Source organism: Carcharhinus amblyrhynchos, chromosome 16 (genome assembly GCF_965287045.1).
Source record: "Carcharhinus amblyrhynchos chromosome 16, sCarAmb.v2.hapA, whole genome shotgun sequence".
Classification (NCBI taxonomy): Eukaryota; Metazoa; Chordata; class Chondrichthyes; order Carcharhiniformes; family Carcharhinidae; genus Carcharhinus; species Carcharhinus amblyrhynchos.
The window spans coordinates 51,590,646-51,615,313 of record NC_137339.1 but is presented as its reverse complement, the minus strand read 5'-3'; the positions used below and the strand labels follow the sequence as shown (position 1 = coordinate 51,615,313).

The window sequence follows — 24,668 nt, the reverse complement described above, 5'->3', positions numbered from 1 at the left end:
GCCACTCAGCTCCAGATCTCATTACAGCCTTGATCTAAACATGGGCAAAAGTCCTGAATTCTAGAGCTGAGATGAAGATAGCTGCCGACAACACCAACGCTGCATTTAACCAAGTGTGACATTAAGGAGCTCCAACTAAACTAAAATCAGGGGGAATCAGGGGGAAAACGTTCCACTGCCTGCAATCAGACTCATCATAAAGGAACTTTAAACCTTTAATCCCAGTTGGCAACTCTACCTGAAGGTGCCGACCCACGGGAGAACATGTACTTGGGAGGACAAGAGCTAACTGTTGTGCGCCCTGACCATAGGCAGCCCTTTGCTGAAGGGCAATCATCTCAACACCAAGACAACGTTGCAAGAGTTCTTCAGGACAGCATTAGTGAAGCAACAGGTTCTGTTGCTTCGCCAATGACTTCCTTCTATCATAAGGTCATACGTGGGGCCATTCAATGATGATTGCATTGTTCAGTTCCATTCACAATTCCTCAGATATTGAAACAGTCCATGCCTGCACACAACAAGACCGGGATAATGTCGAGGCTTGGGCGAGTAAGTGACAAATAACATTCATGCTACACAAATATATACAATAGAATAATAATCCTTTGAGAGAAAAAAATTCTCATCTCAAGTCTTGAATGGGCAACACCTTATTTTTAAACAGTGTCCCCAAGTTGAAGTCTCTCCCATAAGGGTAAACATCCTTTCAGCAGCCACCTTGCCAAGTCCTCAGTTGCCAGACAATCAACATATCCAACAAAAGAGAGTCTAAAAATCTGCCCCAGACATCCAAAACATTTCCTTTGCCTCTGAAGAAGGCAGTTTACTATCTCAAGTGAAAGACAGCATCTCTGGCAATGCAGCACTTCCTCAATTCTGCACTGGAGCACTAATCAAGAACAGGAGTGGGGCTTGATTGCTCTTCTGACTCAGAGGAGTGCTCCAAACTGTTGCTTAAAAACATTTTGCTCAATACAATTTACTTTCTCTTTTTCTTGCATAATTGAATAGATAGAACATAACAGCACAGTACAGGCCCTTTGGCCTTCGATGTTGTGCCGAGCTATGTCCAATCCCAAGATCAAACTATCCTCTCCCTATCATTCTGGTGTGCTCCATGTGCCTATCCAATAATCGCTTGAAAGTTCCTAAAGTGTTCAACTCAACTATCACAGCAGGCAGTCTATTCCATACCCCAACCACTCTCTGAGTAAAGAGTCTATCTTGGACATCCCTCCTATATCTCCCACCACAAACCTTATAGTTATGCCCTCTAGTAACAGCAACATCCACCTGAGGAAAGTCTCTGCGTGTCCACTCTATCAATCCCTCTCATCATCTTAAAAATCTCTATTAAGCCTCTCATCCTCCTCCACTCCAAAGAGAAAAGCACCAGCTCCCTCAACCTTTCCTCATAAGACTTACCATCCAAGCCAGGCAGCATCCTGGTAAATCTCCTCTGCATTCTCTCCAATGCTTCCATATCCTTCTTATAGTGAGGTGAACAGAATTGAACACAATATTCCAAATGCGGTCTCACCAACATCTGGTATAGTTGCAGCATAACCCCACAGCTCCTTAAACTCAAACCCTGTGTTAATAAACGCTAACATAATTGTAAGCCTTCTTCACGGCTCTATCCACTTGAGTGGCAACCCTCAGAGATCTGAACCCCAAGGTCTCTCTGTTCCTCTCCATTCCTCAGGACCCTGCCATTGACCCTGTAATCCGCATTTAAGTTTGTCCTACCAAAATGAATCACCTCACACTTATCAGGGTTAAACTCCATCTGCCACTTTTCGGCCCAGCTCTGCATCCTATCAATGCCTCTTTGCAGCCTGTAAGAGCCCTCCACCTCATCCACTACTCCACCAATCTTGGTGTTCTCAGCAAATTTACTAACCCACCCTTCAGCCCCCTCTTCCAAGTGATTGATAAAAATCACAAATAGCAGAGGACCCAGCACTGACCCCTGTGGTACACCGCTGGTAACTAGCCTCCAGTCTGAAAATTTTCCTTCCACCACCATCCTCTGTCTTCTATGAGACAGCCAGTTACTTACCCAATCGGCCAAATTTCCTTCTATCCCACACATCCTTATCTTCTTCATGAGCCTACCATGGGGAACCTTATCAAACGCCTTACTAAAATCCATGAATACGACATTAACTGCTCTACCTTCGTCCACACACTTAGTTACCTCCTGAAAGAATTCAATCAAATTTGAGAGGCAGGACTTACCCCTCATAAAACCATGCTGACTATCCTGGATTAAATGGCATCTTTCCAAATGGTCATAAGTCCTACCTCTCAGGACCCTTTCCATTAACTCACCGACCACTGAAGTAAGACTAACTGGCCTATAATTATCAGGGTCATTGCTATTTCCTTTCTTGAAGAGACGAACAACATTCGCCACTCTCCAGTCCTCTGGCACTATCCCCGTGGACAGTGAGGACCCAAAGATCAAAGCTAAAGGCTCCAAAATTTCATCCCTTGCCTCCCAAAGTAACCTAGGATGTATCCCATCTGGCCCAGGGGACTTACTGACCCTCAGGTTTTTCAAAATTGCCAATACATCTTCCCTCAGAACATCTACCTCCTCCATCCTATCAGCCTGTATCACACATTCATCCTCAAAAACATGACCCCTTTCCTTAGTGAGCACTGAAGAAAAGTACTCATTCAACATCTCACCTATCTCTTCTGACTCCATGCACAAGTTCCCACTACTATCCTTGACTGGCCCTAACCTCACCCTGGTCATTCTTTTATTTCTCACATAAGAGTAAAAAGCCTTAGTGTTTTCTTTTTTCCAACCCGCCAAGGACTTCTCGTGCCCCGTCCTAGCTCTCCTAAGCCCTTTCTTTAACTCGTTCCTAGCTACCTTGTAACACTCAAGCGACCCAACTGAACCTTGTTTCTTCATCCTTACATACACTTCCCTTTTTCCTCTTAACAAGACATTCAACCTCCTTTGTGAACCATGGTTCCCTCACTCGGCCATTTCCTTCCTGCCTGCCAGGGGCATACCTATCAAGGACACGCAGTATTTGCTCCTTGAAAAAGCTCCACTTTTTGTTTGTGCCCATACCTGACAGTTTCTGCTCCCATCTTATGCTCCCTAATTTTTGCCTAATCGCATCATAATTTCCCCTGCCCCAATTATAAACCTTGCCCCGTCGTGTAAGCCTATCCCTCTCTATTGCAATAATGAAGGGCACCGAATTGTGGTCACTATCTCCAAAATGCTCTCCCACAAACAAATCTAACACTAGGCCCGGTTTATTACCCAGTACCAAGTCCAATGTGGCCCCACCCCTTGTCAGCTTATCCACATATTGTGTCAGGAAACTCTCCTGCACACACTGTACAAAAAGTGTCCCATCCGAACTGTTCGACCTATAAAGGTTCCAATCAATATTTGGAAAATTGAAGTCACCCGTAATAACTACCCTGTGACTTCCACACCTATCCATAATCTGCTTTGCCATTTCCTCCTCCACATCTCTATTACTATTTGAAGGCCTATAGAAAACTCCTAACAACGTGACCATTCCTTTCCTATTTCTAACTTCAGCCCATATTACCTCAGTAGGCACATCACCCTCGAAATGCCTTTCAGCAGCCATTAAACTATCCTTGATTCCCAAAGGATTTGGGCATGAGCAGTCTGGAGCACCGTGGTGACGTTTAGCTGCAAATTCATTCTTCATGTTGTTTGTAAGTTGCTCTCAAGTGAATTGCTTGTAAAGATTTTTTTGTCCAGGTTAATGACTGGATTCCTTTCTTAAAAACCACTTTGCATCAGCATTAAATACAGGCCAGGATTTTCTGGTCCTTCCCACCAGCAGGGTCCACCCATTCCACCGAAGGCCGTCCCATCTGTTGCAGTGCAGACAAGCCATACAAAATGCCACAGACCTCAGTGGGACTGAAGGTCAGCTTGTAGATTGTAGGAGGAAGAGAGGTCAGGGGTCTGCCAGTTTTAAAATCCAGAGAAGCAATAAGGTTGAGTACGAGACCATGCAATAGGCTATTATTTGCACAGTGGGGAACATGTGGAACGAAGACCAGAAGGAATCAGACATGAAAATTCAAATTCACCAATAATCTCTGATAACAGAACCAATACAATAGGAAGAGATAAAAAATGCATTACTGTGTGAGCAGTGTGTGTGTGCTGAGTTACAATCTGTTAAGTAGTATGTACTGAAGACCATCAATCTCACTGATGTTACTGTACCTTTTTCCATGATTCCACCACGCTGGCTGCATAGGCCAGAATGTAGATGTACTTGTGCTTGTGCTCAGGATTGATCTTAGAGCCTGGTTTGAAGAGAGATTGCATAAAAAGATCGAGGAAGGCAGGGACTCTGATCTGAAAAGGAACATAAAGGATCACAGTTAAATTTAGACGCACCTAGGTATGGGAGTACAAATTTAGAATACAGTTTATACAGAATGGGTTAATAATTTGAGGTAGTGGAAAATAGAAGGAATATCAGCCACTATTTGATTTTCAAACTGGGTGGGAGTGATTTGTGTGTGCAAAGTACAAGCCGAATTTTATTTCTTTAAGGATGATCTTCCTGATGGTACCCAGTGTGGTATTCAGTCACATTTACCAAGATTCCAGATCGATTTTATGTTAAGGATCTCATACATGAAATTTGTCACTTGGGATAGGAAGACATAAAGCAAAACACAATAGACAGGTTTTATGCTCCTCTATGGGATTCAGTGACTCCTGCTAAAAATTGCACATGTATGGACAGTACAGGGGTTAGCCATGACGCTCAACAGTCAAATAGTTTGCTCTCACTACTACACAAGCTTGCTTGGGATGAAAGTTCCTCGAGGCACTTCCACCAATTATCTTTGACATCAAGTCAGGACATGAGTGGAGGCAACTGGAAATTGAAAATGAGAAATTTTTAGAGAAAATGGCTTCTTGCCCCAGTGATATTGATGACTGAGTTTTATTCTTACCAGTTCTACAGGAGGTGGATCCATACTTGTGAACATCTTATACAACACAGTAATATCGGCTGGATTCAGAGCTCCCTTGGACAGCATGGCACCCAATGCTTGGCAAGCTCGAGGGTAGGATGCAGCTGTGCCCAGGGCTAGGGTAATCTGGCTGGCGTCATGTCCTCTGAGGGAAGGCAGTACAAAGATAATTATTTTTCCTGATAACACAAAAGGAAGATTATGCAAAGAGCTGGGAATCCATGTTTGAAGTTACTGAGCAGTTAGTGAGCAGGTTAATCATCGTAATACAGAAATAGATTTGGGTGGGGTGGAAGATGCTGCTGGATCTACTGCTCTTATTTTGAATGGTAGAATTGGCCTCATCAACCCAGGGTTACTGAGGTAAAAGTTAGCCAGCATTTGCTTTCCTAATGGTATTAGCATTGACTTAGTTGCTGACACTTCCGCTTCAGTCAGTTGGTTGTGGGTTAAAGTCCTACCCCAGGACTTGAGGACAAAAATCAATGCCGATTTCAAAAATCAATGATTCCTCAGTAGAGTGCTGAAGGAGAACTGCACTGATGGAGATGCTAATTTTCAGGTGAAGCTTCAACTCAAGCCTCATGTCAAAGAAGAATGGGCAAATTATTCATGATGACCTGGCCAACTGTCCTTCAATCGACAAAAGAAAATCAGATTATCTATTCGTTATCACACTTCTGATTGTGGGAGCTTGCTATACACATACTGACTTGATGCCTCCTACATTACAACAATGACTGCCATCTGGTTGTAAAGCAGTTTGAGGCATCCTGTTGGTATGGAAGGCACTACATAATTAAAGTCACTCTCTCTCTCATTGCTCTTGTAGAAAAATGGGTTCAAACGGACATCAACAGACAACAGGATTATACCAAGAAATTCTGCAAATCAAAAGGCTGGTTGGCCCCATCCATCATGGCTAACATATGGCTGAGGTTATGAAGGATGATTAGTGGAACTGCACCCTGGGCAACAATTGTCATCTCCAGATTAAGAGGGGGAGAATGTTGCTTTTTTCCCCAAAACTTGTTAGCTGAACATTAACTCAGAGAAAAGGAAAATAAGAGATAGACAAAGCAAGAAAATGACTGCCAGTTTCAATAAATTCCTAACTCACTCCTATCCAACTGCTTTTCAGTCACACTAAGTGTTTTCTGTCAGAGTACCTTCATCACCACAGCTAAAACTCTAGCAGTAGTCTTCTCGACAAGTAGGGGACAACAAACACCAAACCAGATAATGCTGTCTCGAACCAGGTAACCCCGAGGGTCACTGGCAGCAACCGGGCCACCTTGAGGGTCACCGGCAGGGACCTGGCAGCCCCAAGGGCCACTGGTAGGGACACAGCAATCAGTGGAGGGTGGGGCACTGGGATAGTGGGCAATTCAGGGGTACTGCAGTATTGGAACATTGCAAGGAAGGGGAAATAAACAACCATGTTCCCTGTTCCTCATTATTCAGCAATCTCAAATGGCTGAAAGATAGGAGGGCAAGTAGGGAATTACAGATCAGTTGCCAAAACATCTGTTGTCAGGAAATTACTCGAGTCTATAATTAAGTATAGAATGACTGAACACCTGAACATATTAAAAACACACCTTGTATATTTGCAGCTGATCAGACAAAAGCAGCAGGGATTTGTAGGTGTGTTTCATGAAACTAACTGAATTTTTGAACAGATTTTCTTTAAGTTTATAAATTTATTTATTCTTAATCACAAGTACTCTGCAGTGAAGTTACTGTGAAAGTCTCCTAGTCGCCCACACTCCGATGCCTGTTCAGGTACACTGAGGGAAAATTAGCACAGCCAATGTATCTAACCTGCACATCTTTGGACTGTCAGAGGATACCAGAGCACTCGGAGCAAACCCCCAGCACAGACACAGGGAGAACGTACAGACTCCACACAGACAGTGACCCAAGCCAGGAATCGAACTCGGGTTCCTGGCGCCGTGAGGCAGCAGTGTTAACCAATGTGCCACTATGCCGCCCTCTCTAGGTGTCTAAAGTAGTGGACATAGTCCATAAATGTTAGTTATATAGACTTCCTGGAGATGTATGCCTTATAAAAAAAACAGCTAATTAAAGCTGAAGCTCATGGAAGTAAAGGCAAATTATTGATCTGGTTGGAATAATTGCTGAATGATGGGAGACAGATAGCAGGGATAATGGGTAGACGCTTTAACTGCCAGAAGGTGACAAGTGGCAAACGAGAGTCTGTGTTGAAGATGCAACTATTCACCATATTTGTTTATGACTTTAATGCTGGGATAGCAAATCACATATCAAAATATCCTGTTGACATGATAGCTGGAATTATATGAAGGCTAAAATTACAAAGAGGCATTGATAAAGTGAAAGGGCAAAATTCTGACAAGTCAATTTCAATGTAAGTATGAAAATACCAACATACAGAATAGGGACAGAAGTAGGCCATTTGGCCTCTTGAGTCTGCTCCACCATTCAACAAGGTCATGGGCTATTGGTTTGTGTTGCGAATTCCACATTCCCATTCACCTCCAATAACTTTTGATTCACTTGCCTAATAAGAATGTCTACAATAAAATACACAAAATACTGTGCATGTTGGAATCTGAAACAAGAACAGAAGAAGCTGGAAAGTCATAGCACGTCTGGCAGCATCAGTGAAGAGAGAACACAGCTAATGTTTCGAGTCTGTTTAACTGTTCATCAGAGCTAAAGAGAGGTAGAATGTGTTAGATTTTAAAGTGTAACTGTGAGAGACCTTAAGATCAGAAAATAGGTGGCCTGGTATGGGAGGCAGAGGAGGAGAAGGGAGGGTTTTGAGACAATACAAGTGTGGTATATTGAAAAAATAGACTTAAGATGGAGGAGTCTATCTATCTACCTCCACATTAAAAATATTCAGTGATCCTGTTTCCAGCGGCTTTTGAGACAAAGTGACACAATCCTCGGAAGAATTTCTCTGTCCTATAAGAGTGACGCCTAATTTTAAAACAGTGCTCCCAAGTTCTGGATTCACCCACAAGAGGTAACATAATTTTCACATATACCTTGTCAGTACTATTTAGGATCTTTTTTATTTCAATCAACTTACCCCTCACTCAGCTGAAACAAGCCAAGTCTGTCCAACATTTCTTCATAAGACAACCCACTCAGTCCAGGTATCAATCTATTAAACCTTCTCTGGACTGTCTCCAACACATTTAAGTCTTTTCTTAAATAAAGAGACCAAATTTTGGGATGTGGTTTCACCAATACCCTGCATAACTGAAGCACAGCATCCTTATTTTTATGTTCAATTTCTCTCATAACAAAGGACACCATTGCATTAATTTTCTTGATTACTTGCTGAACCTGTATGTTAACCTTTTGTGACTCACACACAAAAACACCTTGATCCCTCTGCATCATGGAATCCTGAAGCTATTCTCCATTTAAGTAATACATCGCTTTTAATTCTTCCTACCAAGTAAACAACTTTACATTTTCCCACATTATGTTCAATTTGCCAGATTTTTGTCCACTCACTCAACTGTTACATGTGTTGATGTTTTTCTCGTTTACTCCGCAGGTGCGTCGGTCCACCTTGTTGTCTATCGAGGGGCATGCACATGGTGGGTCGTGCGTGGGCTGCTCTTGGATGTTTCGAGAGTAGCCTAGTACTTTGTGTCGTTTGTGTATGCTTAAGGCTGGACCAGCAGATGGGCACCACAAAAGCTCAGTGGCTATCACTGCTAGCTGTGCAGATACATGGATTTGGGCCAGTGTCTGTTGGAGTTTGCGCATTCTCCCTGTGGTTGCGTGGGTTTCCTCCCACACCCCAAAGATGTACTCTTAGGCTGACTGGTGTAACAAATTGTCCCTAAATTATTCTCCCCTTAATCTGGTTTCCAATGGGGGTACCATAAGCATAGACATAGGTCAAGGATGGAGGAGGAAAAACACATTGTTAAGATGGCGGCACGGGCTCATTGGGCCGAAGGGCCTGTTTCCCGTGCTGTGTTGTTCTTTGTTCACTCAATCTATCTCAATGCATCTGCAAACTCTTCTTCACAATATAATTTCTTAGCTATCTCTGTGACGTCTCCAAATTTAGCTCCCTGACCTTCACTCCCCTCATCTAAGTCATTGATGTAAATATGAGGCCTTCCACTTGTGATCCAAAAAGAATAGAAAAGGTGCACTTTCCAAATGTTGAAATGCTGCAGAAACTGTAGAGGTCCAAAGAGGCTTGGCAGTTCAGGTACATTGGGTTACGAAAATGTCATAATCAAATACAGAGAATAATCAAAAATTATATCTAGGACTAGAATACAAGAGGATAGAAGTCGTACTTCAGCTATACAAACCCTGATTAAGCTACATTCCACAATTCTGGCTATCTAGGTGTCAACAGCAAATTTTGATCTCTGGTTTTCTATCCCATCAGCTGAGTCACAAATAAATATGGTGAATAATTGAATCTTTAACACACAACCCTGCAGGCTAATCACATCATGCCAATTAGAGTACTGAGGGTAACTCTGGGTACCAATCCATAAGAAGAATACATTGGCTCTGGCAAGTGTGCAGAACAGATTGACCGGAATGATACCTATACTCCATGGATAAGCCATGAAGAGATATTGTACAAAGTAGGCAGTAATGCAAAAGGAAAATTCTGCGGACGCTGAAAACCTGAAAATGTTGGAAATACTTAGCAGATCAGGCAGCCTCTGTAGGATGAAAAGTCATTGATCTGACACTTTAACTATGTTCACTCTCCAAAGTGCTACCTGCCATGTATTCCAACATTTTCTGTTTTCATTACACAAACTAGGGCCATGCAATTTAGAAGTTATGAGATGGCTTCATTGAAGTTTTCAAGATATCGAGGTAATTAGAAGACTACGGGCTGAGATTTTCTACACAACCCATTATTCTCTGCAACTATGTTTTGTGCAGCAGGGGCGATCCAATATTAGCCGGCGGTTGCACTTTCTGGTCCCATCGTTGCCAACGGGCATTTTCCGTTGAATGCACCCCTTGCTGTAGGGAAACCTGTGGCAGGGGTGTGCCTTCTGCAGAACCAGGAAATCCCCCCGACGGGAACAGCCAGAAAGTTCCAGCTAAAGTCTTTCTGCTGCCTAGGGCTTAGGGATGTGGTCAAAAAATTAGAGTAAGAAGTCTCACAACACCAGGTTAAAGTCCACTTTAACCTGGTGCTGTGAGACTTCTTAGTGTGTTTACTGTAGTCTAACGCCGGCATCTCCACATCAAAAAATTAGAACCAGACCTTTCAGGAGTGAAATTAGGAAACACTTCTACACAAAGGGTAGTAGAAATTTGAAACTCTCCTCCACAAATCTCAATCGATACTAGTTCAATTGTTAATTTTAAGTCTGACCTTGATAGATTTTTGTAAACCAAGATTATTAAGGGATATGGGGCAAAGATTGGCATATGAAGTTAGTGTGTAGATCAACCATGATCTCACATCTGGTAGATGTGGTCAACTGAATTTCTAAAAGGCATTTGACAAGGTGCCGTATCAAAGATATGCAAAATAAGAGCACAAGGTATAGGAGGTAACAGTTTAGCATGGTTAGAGGATTGGTTAGCTAACTGATCTCACTAAACGGGGAACAGGCTCAAGGAATTAAATATCCTTTCTCTGTTCTTATGTCCTATTTCTCTAATGACACCATGGGGATGTCAAGCATGAATCAGGCTCACTAACCACGATCACGTATGAGCAATGACTGCATGGATAAAATAACAGAAGATGACTTGTGTCCACGGAACTGTATCCTCAACACGTTAGATGAAATCTTTGTATGAGTCTTCACGGTGGAAGACACCAGTGTGATGCCAGAGTTCCAGGAGAGTCAGGGGGCACAGGTGAGTGTAGTGGCCATCACTAATAAGAAGATTCTGGGGAAACTGAAAGGTCTGAAGGTAGATAAATCACCTGGACCGAATGGACTGCACCCCAGGGTTCCAAAAGAGATAGCTGAGGAAATTGTGGAGGCACTGGTGGTGATCTTTCAGCAATCACTGGAGACAGAGAGGTACCAGAGAACTGGAAAGTAGCTAATGTAACATCCTGTTTAAGAAGGGAGGGAGGCAGCAGACAGGAAATTATAGGTTGGTTAGCCTAATTTCAGTCACTGGCAAGATTTGACGGTCCATTACTAAAGATGAGATCACAGAGTACTTGGAAGTGCATGATAAAATAGGGTCCAGTCAGCATGGTTTCGTCAAGGAGAGGTCACGTCTGACAAATCTGTTAGAGTTCTTTGAGGAGGTAACAGGGAAGTTAGATAAAGGAGAACCAGTGGGTGCGATTTATCTAGGTTTCCAGAAAGCCTTTGACGAGGTGCCACACAGGAGGTGGTTAAATAAGTTAAGAGCCCTGGTGTTAAGGGTAAGATCCTGGCATGGATAGAGGATTGGCTGACTGGCAAAAGGCAGTGAGTGGCATAAAGAGGTCTTTTTTAGGATGGCAGGTAGCGACTAATGGTGTGTGTCGTGGGTCAGTGCTGGGACCACAACTTTTCACAATTTGGAAGAAGGAACTGAAGGCACTGTTGCTAAATTTGCAGATGATACAAAGACATGTAGAGGGACAGGTAGTATTGAGAAAGCAGGAGGATTACGGAAGGACTTGGACAGGTTAAGAGAGTCGGCAAAGAAGTGACAGATGGAATACAATGTGGAAAAGTGTGAGGTTTTGCGCTTTGGAAGGAGGAATAGAGGCATAGATTATTTTCTAAATGGCAAAATGATTAGGATGTCAGAAAGACAGAGGAACTTGGGAATCGCTGTTCATGATTCTCTTAAGGTTACCGTGCAGGTTCAGTCAGCAGTTAGGAAGAAATGCATTCTTAGCATTCATGTCGACAGGGCTAGAATACAAGAGCAGACACGTTCTTCTGAGGCTGTATAAGGCTCTGGTCAGACCGCATTTGGAATACTGTGAACAGTTTTGGCCCCATATCTAAGGAAGTATGTGCTGCCCTTGGGAAGGGTCCAGAGGAGGTTCAAAAGAATGATCCTTGGAATGAAAAGCTCCTATGAGGAATGGCTGAGGACTCTGGGTCTGTACTGTTTGGAGTCTACAAGGATGAAGGGGGATCTTTTTGAAATTTAACAGGATGCTGCGAGGCCTAGATAGATAGAGTGGATGTGGAGAGGATGTTTCCACTAGTAGGAAAAACTAGAACCAGAGGGCACAACCTCAGCTAAAGGTTCGATCCCTTAAAACAGATACGAGGAGAAACTTCTTCAGCCAGAGTGGTGAATCTGTGAAACTCTTTACCACAGAAGGCTGTGGAGGCCAGGTCATTGAGTGTCTTTAATTAGAAATAGATAGGTTTTGATGAAGGAGGAGATCAGGGGTTATGGGAAAAGGCAGGAGAATGGGATCGAGAAAAATATCAGCCATGATTGAATGGCAGAGCAGACTCGATGGGTTGAATGGCCTAATTCTGCTCCTATGTCTTATGGAGAAAATTAGTGAGGAAAGAGTTTTCACCATCTACCTGAAAAAAAACATTAAAATTTCCTGAAGTCTCAAGGGTTTCTTACGGACTTACTTCTCGTGCGCGTATCTCTGAACTTCTTGGGCAATTCGTCGGACAGCTGCTCCACCCTGCTCCTCCTGGGCCAAAACAGACATTATGGACTGAGCATACAGGTAAGTATGCTCCCCGTGACAAACCATTTTCTGTAGAAATTACAAAGCACAGAGTTGGTGAACAGATACACAATGCAGAACAGATGTAGTAAAAACATAGAAACATAGAAGAGTACAGCACAGTACAGGCCCTTTGGCCCTCAATGTTGTGCCGAGCTATGTCCAAACCCAAGATCAAGCTATCCCACTTCCTATCATTCTGGTGTGTTCCATGTGCCTATCCAATAACCGCTTGAAAGTTCCTAAAGTGTCCAACTCCACTAACACAGCAGGCAGTCCACTCCACACCCTCTCTGAGTGAAGAATCTACCTTGGACATCCCTTCTATACCTCCTAAAGTTATGCCCCCTAGTGACAGCTACATCCACCCGAGGAAATAGTCTCTACATGTCCATTCTATCTATCCCCCTCATCATCTTATAAACCTCTATCAAGTCGCCTCTCATCCTCCTCCGCTCTAAGGAGAAAAGCCCCAGTTCCCTCAACCTTTCCTCACGAGAGCTACCCTCCAAACCAGGCAGCATCCTGGTAAACCTCCTCTGCACTCTCTCCAATGCTTCCACATCTTTCTTATAGTGAGGTGACCAGAACTGAACACAATATTCCAAATGTGGTCTCACCAACGTCCAGTACAGTTGCAGCATAACCCCACGGCTCTTAAACTCAAACCCCCTGTTAATAAATGCTAATACACCATAAGCCTTCTTCACAGCTCTATCCACTTGAGTGGCAACCTTCAGAGATCTGTGGATATGAACCCCAAGATCTCTCTGTTCCTCTCCATTCCTCAGAACCCTGTCGTTGACCCTGTAATCTGCATTCAAGTTTGTCCTACCAAAATGAATCACCTCGCACTTATCAGGGTTAAACTCCATCTGCCACTTTTTGGCCCAGCTCTGCATCCTATCAATGCCACTTTGCAGCCTCCACCTCATCCACTACTCCACCAATCTTGGTGTCATCAGCAAATTTACGAACCCACCCTGCAGCCCCCTCTTCCAAGTCATTGATAAAAATCACAAATAGCAGAGGACCCAGCACTGACCCCTGTGGTACACTGCTGGTAACTGGCCTCCAGTCTGAAAATTTTCCTTCCACCACCATCCTCTGTCTTCTATGAGACAGCCAGTTACTTATCCAATTGGCCAAATTTCCTTCTATCCCACACATCCTTATCTTCTTCATGAGCCTACCATGGGGAACCTTATCAAACGCCTTACTAAAATCCATGGATAAGGCATTAACTGCTCTACCTTCGTTCACACACTTAGTTACCTCCTCAAAGAATTCAATCAAATTTGTGAGGCAGGACTTACCCATCACAAAATCGTGCTGACTATCCCGGATTAAATGGCATCTTTCCAAATGGTCATAAGTCCTACCTCTCGGGACCCTTTCCATCAACTTACCGACCACCGGAGTAAGACTAACTGGCCTATAATTACCAGGATCATTGCTATTTCCTTTCTTGAAGAGAGGAAGGACATTCACCACTCTCCAGTCCTCTGGCACTATCCCCGTGGACAGTGAGGACCCAAAGATCAAAGCTAAAGGCTCCAAAATTTCATCCCTTGCCTCCCAAAGTAACCTAGGATGTATCCCATCTGGCCCAGGGGACTTACTGACCCTCAGGTTTTTCAAAATTGCTTATACATCTTCCCTCAGAACATCTATCTCCTATCAGCCTGTATCACACATTCATCCTCAAAAACATGGCCCCTCTCCTTAGTGAGCACTGAAGAAAAGTATTCATGCAATGTCTCACCTATCTCTTCTGATTCCATGCACAAGTTCCCATTACTATCCTTGATTGGCCCTAACCTCACCCTGGTCATTTTTTTATTTCTCACGTAAGAGTAAAAAGCCTTGGGTTTTCCTTGATCCAACCCGCTAAGGACTTCTCATGCCCTCTCCTAGCTCTCCTAAACCCTTTCTTTAAGTCATTCCTAGCTACCTTGTAACCCTCAAGGAGCCCAACTGAACCTTGTTTTTTCATCCTTACATACGCTTCCCTTTTTCCTCTTAAGACATTCAACCTCCTTTGTGAACCATGGTTCCCTCACTTGGCCGTTTCCTTCCTGCCTGCCAGGGGCATACCTATCAAGGACACGCAGTATTTGTTCGTTGAAAAAGCTCCACTTTTTGTTTGTGCCCATACCTGACAGTTTCTGTTCCCATCTTATGCTCCCTAATTCTTGCCTAATTGCATCATAATTACCCCTGCCCCAACTATAAACCTGTAGTGACAGACATTTAAGGAATATTTCATAACACTCAGTAAAGATACATTCCACTGAGAAAAGAAAGACTATGGGGAAGGGTTGCATCATCCATGGCTAACTGAGGAAGTTAGAATAGAATATAAGAAAGAATAGAATAAAATCCCCACAGTGCAAAAGGAGGCCCTTCGGCCTATCAAACCTTCACTGACAAAATCCCACCCATGTCCTATCACTGTAACTCCACGTACTTACCTTGCTAATCCCACTGACAGCAAGAGTCAATTTAGCATGGCCAATCAACCTAATGCACACATCTTTGAAGTGTGAAAGGAAAACAGAACACTTGGTGGAAACGCATGCACATGGGAAGAACCTGCAAACTAAACACAGACACTGACCGAAGACTGAACCCAGGTCCCTGCAGTTGTGAGACAGCAGTGCTAACCACACTGCCACCGTGCCACCCATTTTACAATTGCAGCAGCAGATTAAAAATCAATCAACAACTACACCTTAAGTTGTTGATGATTCATTTAAATTGCATTATTGCGAATGTATGTTTATCTGTGAAAGTTATGAAATGGCATGAGCTGAAGTATTAAGCTCCAAAATAACACCACTGGTATGAAAGTTAAAGATAGCGTCAAATTGAAAGGAAAAGAGTCAATTCTGTGAATATTAGTGAATATAGATCAGAAGATTGGCCAGAATTTAAAAACCAAAAGCCTCAAAGAATGACCAAAATAATCAAGGAGGGAGAAATTAGAGTTTAAGCAAAAACCAGCTAGAAATATTAAAACTCTTATTATCTGTTTTTATAAGTATTTAAAAGAGTAGCTAAAGGGAGCACTGGTATTCTGGAGAACAAAAATGGGGAATGAATAGTGGAAAATGGTTGAATAGATATTTTGTGTCTGTCTTCACTGTATAAGACAAAAAGAAAATCCTAGAAATACTTGTAAATCAGGAGGTGAAAGTGAGAGAGCAGCTATCACCAGGAAGAAGGTACTGAGGAAACTATTATCACTGCAGGTTAACAAGTCTTCAGGACCTGGTGAATGCGGTCTTAAAATAAGTTTACAGAGATAGTTGGTTTTAACTTTCCAAAATTCCTAGATTCGGGAAAGGTTCCCTCAGATTGGAAAACAGCCAACAGATCTATTCTGTTCAAGAAAGGATGGAGGCAGAAAGCAGGAAACTACAGGTTAGTTAGCCTAACACCTGTTACATATGTAATGCTAGAACCTATGATCAAGGAAGTTACTAGGGTAACTTAGTAAATCTAAATGTAATCAATATGGTTTTGTGAAATGGAAATCATGATTGAATAATTTATTAGGGCTCCTTGCAGAAGTAACAATCCCCCTCGCAGCAATGCAGACAGGACAATCCCCCTCGCAGCAATGCAGACAGGACAATCCCCCTCGCAGCAATGCAGACAGGACAATCCCCCTCGCAGCAAAGTTAAAGTTTGAAAGTTAAAGTTTGAAAGTTAAAGTTTAAAGTTTATTTATTAGTGTCAAAAGTAGGTTTACATTAACACTGCAATGAAGTTACTGTAACAATCTCAATTGCGTTCTGAACAATCATCATAGGACATCCCCATCAGGCCAACAGAGACAGAGGATAATCTCTTCTCAGTACACTATGATCTCAGTTACTGGAAGTGAGAAACTGGTAGGGTTTCTACAATTGGTCTGTTTGTCCTGAGTAGGGAATCACATGCTCAAGGTTTTGAATAAAGCCAGGAGTAAGCTTAGCTGTGCTGCCCTCCATGTGAACAGTCAGTCTGCTTATAGCAACAATCCATGCTCACAAAGAATAGTTACTTGTGTAAGAGGCTCTGGGGGACTGAGCAAGAGTTAATACCATCAGGATGGGGACAGTGGAAATTTAGAGCAAAAGAAAACCAAAAAACGGAGGCTGTTGGTACATTTTCCTCTTTAAAAAGCTCTCTATCATTGCAACAATTGTCCAAGAACATAACTGCAAACAATGCCCATTAGCTAGTGTGTAACCCACACCTGACTTGATGACACTCACTGCAAACTCGGGCAAGTTTTTCTCCAGATGTTCTTCGCCTCCATCAACAAGCGTGGCAAGTGAGGTGCGGAGAACACGGGAAAAGACCTCCAACTGCTGACAAGCCGTCGACACGCTCGTTATTTCACCCTGATATCCAGCATCTGAGATTAGCTGCAGTGGGATAGAGACAGCAGGGAAGGACATGAGCCAACACACACAGCAGAATTCAAAAGACACCATTTGAAGAAACCAAAAGAGGTCAGTGTTCCCACTCTAATCTGGGATTATCTGATAGCTACAGCATTAATATGTTCAGTCTGTGCCAGTTCTGCAACCCCATGACTGGCTAACATGAAACTTTGACACCATTTCTCTGTGATCTTATTTTGTCAAAAATACTAACTTGCTGGGCCACAATTCTATTTTTTTTCCAAGTAGTCACTCTTCATATGTCTGACTGGATAGTGAGTATCAACTGGCTATCTGACTATCAGTGCGTAAAGCAGAGTCCAATTGTGTCTTCATTTGACATCTGTTCATTAGCAGCAGGGATTTGTGGTTTGTGGGAATAGGAGAAGGAATAAACAAAGAACAAATAAAATTATTGTCCAGGGACAGGCCCTTTGGCCCTCCAAGACTGCACCATCCATGCTCTCATATGAATTAAAACCCTCTACCCTTCTGGGGACCATATCCCATTATTCCCATTTTATTCATTTATTTGTCAAGATGCCCTTAAAAGTATCGTCTTCTACTATCTTCTCCAGCAGCGATTTCCCCATTCTAAACTCATGGGTGCTGAGGTAAACTGCAAGTGATCCTTCTACAAACAGACAAAGATTGGCCAAATAAGCAAAAATTGAGAATTGAACTTCATACCCTGGACATTCACTCTTCCACCTTCTTGTGTCAGGAAAAAGATACAAAAGTCTGAAGTCATGTACCACAATCGACTCAAGAACAGCTCCTTCCCTGCTGCTGTCAGACTGTTGAATGGACTTACCTTGCATTAAGCTGATCTTTCTCTATGCTCTAACTATGACTGTAACACTACATTCTGCACTCTCTCGTTTCCTTTTTTAATGGTATGCTTTGTCTGTATAGCACGCAAAGAATAACACTTTTCATTATACGTTAATACATGTGACAATAATAAGTCAAATCAATGTCTGTATCACACGTCAGTGCATTTTAAAATTGAGTCACTTAAGGGTGTTGGATCTTCCATTTTGAAACCTGACTTTTAATACTGCAATCAGAATGGTTAAATGCTTCCATCAAACATTTGTGTAATACATTTGGTATATCTTCCACACACAATGGTTTCCATACTCAACGTTAATTATGTTTCCAGTTCAGCACAATTTGTATATTAACTAGAAATGCTACAATTATCATCTGAGCATGGGCGCTAAACCATATTGATGGAAACAGTGTAGAGGGAGTTTTGTTCTGTATCTAACCCCATGATGCATCTGTCCTGGGAATGTGAGATGGGGACAGTGTAGAGGAAACTGCACATTCTTCCTGTTCTGCGTAGGTTCCTCCAGGTCACGATGTGGAGATGCCGGCATTGTACTGGGGTAAACACAGTAAGAAGTCTCACAACACCAGATTAAAGTCCAACAGGTTTATCGGGTAGCAAAAGCCACTAGCTTTTGGAGTGCTGCTCCTTTGTCAGGTAAGTGGGAGATCTGTTCACGGTTCACATAACTGTTCTGTTCACATGAAAGAAAAAAGAGAAGAACATTGTGTTCATTCTCCCACCTAACTCAATAAACATCCGAACTGCCTCAAATTCTTTGACATTTTACCAGCTAGATTATTCCAAACATGTAGCACTAATTATAATCTTGTCTTCTTATTCCACTGTACTGACCTCTTATCCTGGAATCATTTTAATCGGTACCATCCCATTCTTTTATACGCCCAATGAGGTTTCATTTGCTTCACACTGCAAAAACACAAGGACTCTCTGCACCACATAAGATGCTAAACCAAAGCTCTGTCAGTTGAAATAAAACAGCACTCTTGTGAAGAAAAGTAGTGAGTTCTTCCAGTTTCCTGGCCAATATTTATCGTTCAACCAACATCACTAAGCTAAAGCAGATTATCAGGCCATTATCATGTTAGTGTTTGTGTGTCAATTGGCTGCTCTGTTTCCTACATTGCAGCAGTGACTACACTTCAAATGTACTTCAAACTATCTTCTAAGGTCATGGGAAGCACTTGTATGAATACAGATCTTCTTTGTTGTTCTTACAGCTGTATTAACCCTAGCTGATCACCACAGTTTTTTTGAAGTTACTTTGAGATTTCTTTTCCTCTGTTAGCTTAGCTTTAGTTTTAATCCACTCTTGTTTTGGTTATTATTTTATAAATTAGGCCTGCGCCAGTTACAGATATTTCAGCACCATGGTCTGCTAGATTATTCCAAGCATGTAGCACTAATTATAATTTTGTCCTCTTATTCCACTGTCCTGACCTCTTATCCTGGAATGATTTCATCAGTACCATCCAATTACTTTATATACATCAATGGTGCGGCTGGTAGGCTGGGCATCCCCCATCACACTCCTGGGAGATGCAGGACAAAGAAAAGCTACAGACGAGCCACTACAGCAGTGTCTACCTTTTCTGGAGTTGCGGAAACATAAACCCATCAGTAAGTGACAAGGTAGAATGTCCACAGATCCAATCACAGCTTTCAGGGCACAATGCAAGAGGTTTGACAAGACAATTCATCCTTCTGTTTGGGTTTGAATTTGCAAGTGCCATGTCACTAAAAAAAACCTTCAAAAGGTTGGAGGTCACACAGAAACAGGCATACTCACAACCTGGCTGTCAGCACTTATCTATATACATTCTAAATGACTTGAGGTATTCTGGACTTGAAAATAGCAAGCACAACAAGGGGTTCTGAATGCAGGTGATAGTCTAATGCTATTATCGCTAGACTATTAATCCACAAACTCAGCTAATTGTCTGGGGACCTGGGTTCGAATCCCACCAGAATAGATGGTGGAATTTGAATTCAATAAAAGAAATCTGGAATTAAGAATCTACTGATGATCATGAAACCATTGTCAATTGTCAGAAAGACCTATCTAGTTCACTAATGTTCCTTAGGGAAGGAAGTCTGCTGTCTTTAAGTGGTTGACTCTCAACTGTCCTAGTGTAACTAGGGATGGGCAATAAATAAATAACGAGGGATGGCCAGCCAGTGATGCCTAAGTCCCATGAATGAATTAAAAAAAATTGCATCTTGAAGATGAACGAGCCATGGTTATGCAAGGAACAAGCTGGATGGGTGCAGAGTGCATGTGAAATGGGCAATGTTTAGCAGTGTCAACCTTTGAGCTGTTTAAGGAACACATGTTGGGTGTGATTGGATTTTGATTCATTATGAGCCCAGGCTAATGCTCAAAATTCAAATTCAAAATAATAAATCTGGAATTGAAAAGTTAACCTCAGTAGCGATAACCATGAAACTATCATCAATTGTTGAAAAAACCCATCTGGTTCACCAGTGTCCTTTAGGGAAGGGAATCTGCCATCCTTACCTAGTCTGGCCTACGTGTAACTCCAGAATCACGGCAATGTGACTGACTCTTAACTGCCATCTGCAATGGCCCTGCAAGCCACTCAGTTTGACGGAGATTAGGGATGGGCAATAGCTGTTGGCATGGTCAGCAATGCTCACATCCCATGAAAGAATTTTAAAAATTCATTATAAAACAGCATATTCTCTGATTCACCTTGAGTACCAATAAAATTACAAACTGATTTACAGTTTGAACATGCAGTCAGACAGTGAAAGGTTATGGCATCAGTAAAGACAAATCTGTATGAAGTCCAAATACTGATGATGGCAGATACCAAACTTGTGGAGGGTGCATGCATATGGCAAATGAACGTTAACATAGATAACAGTGGGGCGGCATAATTTGGTAGCAGGAATAAGGCGGCCTTGAAACCTCAAAACTTCTTCAAAATAATGTTGAAGTGCAGCAGAGGAAGGAAAGACTCACAAATTACTGCAAGTATCATTAACATGCAGCAAAACAATTGGGGCTCTTTCTCGAGGAACAGGGTTTAAAAGCAAATGAGATACGTCAAACTTGTGTAAAACTTCAGTGAAACCTCACTTAGAATACGGTGCTCAGTTCTTTATTACAAAAAATATAGAGGCACTGGAGAAGGCGGAAAAAGGTTTAAAAGATGATACCAGAACCTACAGTTAAAATTAGCAGGAATAACAGAACAGGCTGGGATCTTTACTCCGGTAAATATTGAAAGGTTATTTAATTGTTTAAAAATTAATTCACAGGATGTGGGTATTGCGCTGGCTGGGGCAGCATTTACTGGACACTCTTAACTGCCCTCAAGAAGGTGGTCATGACCTGCTTTCTTGAACTGCTGTAGTCCATATAGTGTAGGTACATCCATAGTGCTGTTAGGGAATAAATGCCAGGATATTGACCCAGCGACAGTCAAAGAACGGCAATATATTTCCAAATCAGGATGGTGGGAGGCTTGGAGGGGAATCTTCAGCTGTTGTGTTTGCTGCCCTTGACTTTCTAGACAGTCACTAAATTGGAAGTTGCTGCCTAAGGTACCTTGGTGAGATCCTGCAGTGCGTGGTACACAATACACCTACCGTTCCTCGGTAGTGAGGGATTGAACGTTTGTGGATGGGATGCCAGTCAAGCAGGCTGCTTAGGCCTGGATGGTGTCAAGCTTAATTGTTGGTGGACCTGCACGCATCCAGGCAGGCGGACAGTATTCCATCACACTCCTGACTTGTTCCTTATAGATGGTGGACATGCTTTAGGGAGTCAGGCGAAAAGTTATTGGCCACAGGATTCCCAGCCTCTGACCTGCTCTTGTAATCACGGTATTTATATGGCTAGCCCAGTTCCAATTCTGATCAATGGTAACCCCTGGGAATTTGACAGTGGGGATTCAATGGCTAATGCTGTTGAATGTCAAGAGGTGATAGTTAGATTCTCTTTTGTTTGAGATGGCCATTGCCGAGCAACCCCAAGCACCCTGGGCACATTCTCTTCCACCTTCTTCCGTCGGGAAAAAAATATAATAGTCTGAGATCACATACCAACTGACTCAAAAGCAGCTCCTTCCTGCTGCCATCAGGCTTTTGAATCGACCGACCTCATATTAAGTTGATTTTTCTCCACACCCTAGCTACAACTGTAACATTGTATTCCACACCCTCACTTTTCCTTGTCCCCAATATACTCTATGAATGGTACGATTTATCTGTATAGCATGGAAGAAACAATACTTTTCACATGAGACAATAATAAATAAAATAAAATCAAAAACTGTGTGGTTTGAATGTTACTTATCACTCGACAACTTAGTCTGGATATTGCTGCCTTTCAACAGTGTCTGAGGAGTTGTGAATGGTAATGAACATTGTGCAATCATCAGCGAATATCCCCACTTCTGACTTTATTATGGAAGGAAGGTCATTGATGAAGCAGCTGAAGATGACCTGGACACTACCCTGAAGAACACCTGCAGTGATACTCTGGAACTGAAATGACTGACCTCCAACTACCATAATTATCTTTCCTTGTGCCAGGTCTGAATCCAACCAGTGCAGGGTTTTCCGCCTGATTTCCATTGACTCCAATTTTGCTGAGGCTCCTTGATGTCACTCAGTTAAAAGCTTCCTTGATGTCTCGTGCAAATCACTCCCACCTCACCATAGTAGGGATCATAATATAGATCTTTAAACTTATGAAGGTGCTTATGGGATAGATATAGAGATGTTGACATGTGCGGGCTATGCAAAACTAGGGGATGGAAATAAAATATAATCATTAATAAGTCCATAAGGAATTCAGGAGAAACTTCTTTACCCAGTGCACATTTTGAAAGTGGAATTCAATACTGCAACAAGTAGTAGTAGATGCGGGTACAATTTTGCCTTTTAAAAAACATTTAGACAGTTACTCTATGACTCAATACTATAAGTTGAAGTATCATTTCTATGCTCTAAATACTATAAATATCAGTACAGGATTGGTCATACTTTCACTGTAAAGTTCAGCATCAAACAGTCAGGATGAGCTTCCGCTAGCTTGTAGAAGAGGTCTCGCCAGGTCACATGAGCGATCATTTGTTCCAGCCAGGCTGGGGTCTAAAAAGAAACACTTTGAGAGTTAAATCATGTAGTTACATCAACAGCTGCAATGGAAGTGGCTATGTCTCACTCAGCCCCAATGGCTGCCAGCTCAGACTAATTTCAAACCGTGCATGTTTGGCTGCTCAAACACAACGTATAGTGGGTGGAAAGAGAAGAAGTCGTCCTATCTATATAATGCAACCGTAGGATGTTTCAAATACACCCAGCTAAACATTTTTGAATTATGGCAAAGGAAACACAGCAATCAACTTATACATAGTAAGCTATAACAAAAATGAAATAAACAATTAGATAATCTGTTTCATGTAAATGCAAAGTACTGCAGATGCTGCAAATCTGAAATAGAACTGAAAATGTTGGATAAACTCAGCAGGTCTGGCAGCATCTGTGCAGAGACAGAAACAGAATTAACATTTTAAGTCCATATGACCTTTCCACAGAATGTTTTAGTGTTTGCTTGAGATGTAGACATTGGTGAAGATACTCTTCTATGGGATCTTTCACATCCATTTGAGAGGATCAGTGGGTATCTCACCCACCTCCCACAGTGCAGCATTTCTTCAGAATAGCTAGATCATATTTTCAAGGCTCTGTACTTGGACCTCCAACATCTTCTGAACTCAGGAGTAAGAGTGTGCCAACTGAGTTATGGCTGACAAAGATTAGTCGCAGCTTTCGCACATTCTCCCTGACTGGATAAAAAGCTACAATTCCTGGTGCTCCTTATGTTCCTACCATTTATAGGGTCTCTGATGTGAACTGGTGCTTTTAAAAGCTAAGCAGACAGATATTCTGCATTGACTGTCTGAATGTCTTTTCATAGCACACTCTAATCTTTATCCGTCATCCCTGAAACAGAATATATATTTAATATTATAATGGATTTTAATCAGTTAAAATTATAACACTAATGAAAGACATGCTTCCTTTCAGTGCTCTAGTAAGTTTATTTATTAGTTACAAGTAGACTTACATTCAGGTTAGTATCAACCTAATGCATATTTTATTCCTGTTCTTCAGCCTTTCTAACCTGTTCTTGGAAATAGATTTCTCTGTCCTACTTATCTCATATCTTTGTCCACTTGTTACCAAAGCTTAACCAACTATTCCTACCTACTTACTGTGTTATAATTATAAACACTTCCCTTAAAACATTTTGCAATTTCATCTGTTCCTGTATCTGCAGAATTTCTTAAGCATTCACCTTTCGCCTTGGTCTCTTGAACTTTAACCACTACCCTTGTTTGCCAACAGTCAAGTTCTTGTGGAGTCATTTGGATTTAGAGAATAGCTGTGATATTTAGGTGCTAGCCTGGACTGTCCTTGCAGCTCCACAACTTGAAGACTCCTGTTGAATAGGAATTGAAAGGGACATATCCCAGGCAAACTTAGCCACTTTGAAATTCGAGGACAATTAGAAAGCAACTAACTGGTAGCTGCTGTAAATTTTAGATTCTGACACCTCACTCTACTTTCAGTCTTAACTCCCCCATTTTATGTTTGTATTCTCTGGCATTTGAATATATATGGGGGGAAAAAAACGCTACAGTGAATTTACTAACAA

The 24,668-nt window shown here is 42.1% G+C and overlaps 1 protein-coding gene across 1 annotated transcript in view; it reads right to left on the bottom strand.

Annotated features, from left to right (window-relative positions):
* nelfcd (negative elongation factor complex member C/D) overlaps positions 1 to 24,668 on the bottom strand; it is a 97,715-nt gene that overhangs the window by 52,887 nt on the left and 20,160 nt on the right. Inside the window, exons 5-9 of the mRNA XM_080205086.1 lie at positions 22,991 to 23,098; positions 16,948 to 17,100; positions 12,582 to 12,712; positions 4,996 to 5,161; positions 4,250 to 4,384 (exon numbers count right to left, since the gene is read on the bottom strand). Coding sequence (XP_080061212.1) covers positions 4,250 to 4,384; positions 4,996 to 5,161; positions 12,582 to 12,712; positions 16,948 to 17,100; positions 22,991 to 23,098 — 693 coding nt within the window. The remainder of the gene's footprint in view (positions 1 to 4,249; positions 4,385 to 4,995; positions 5,162 to 12,581; positions 12,713 to 16,947; positions 17,101 to 22,990; positions 23,099 to 24,668) is intronic.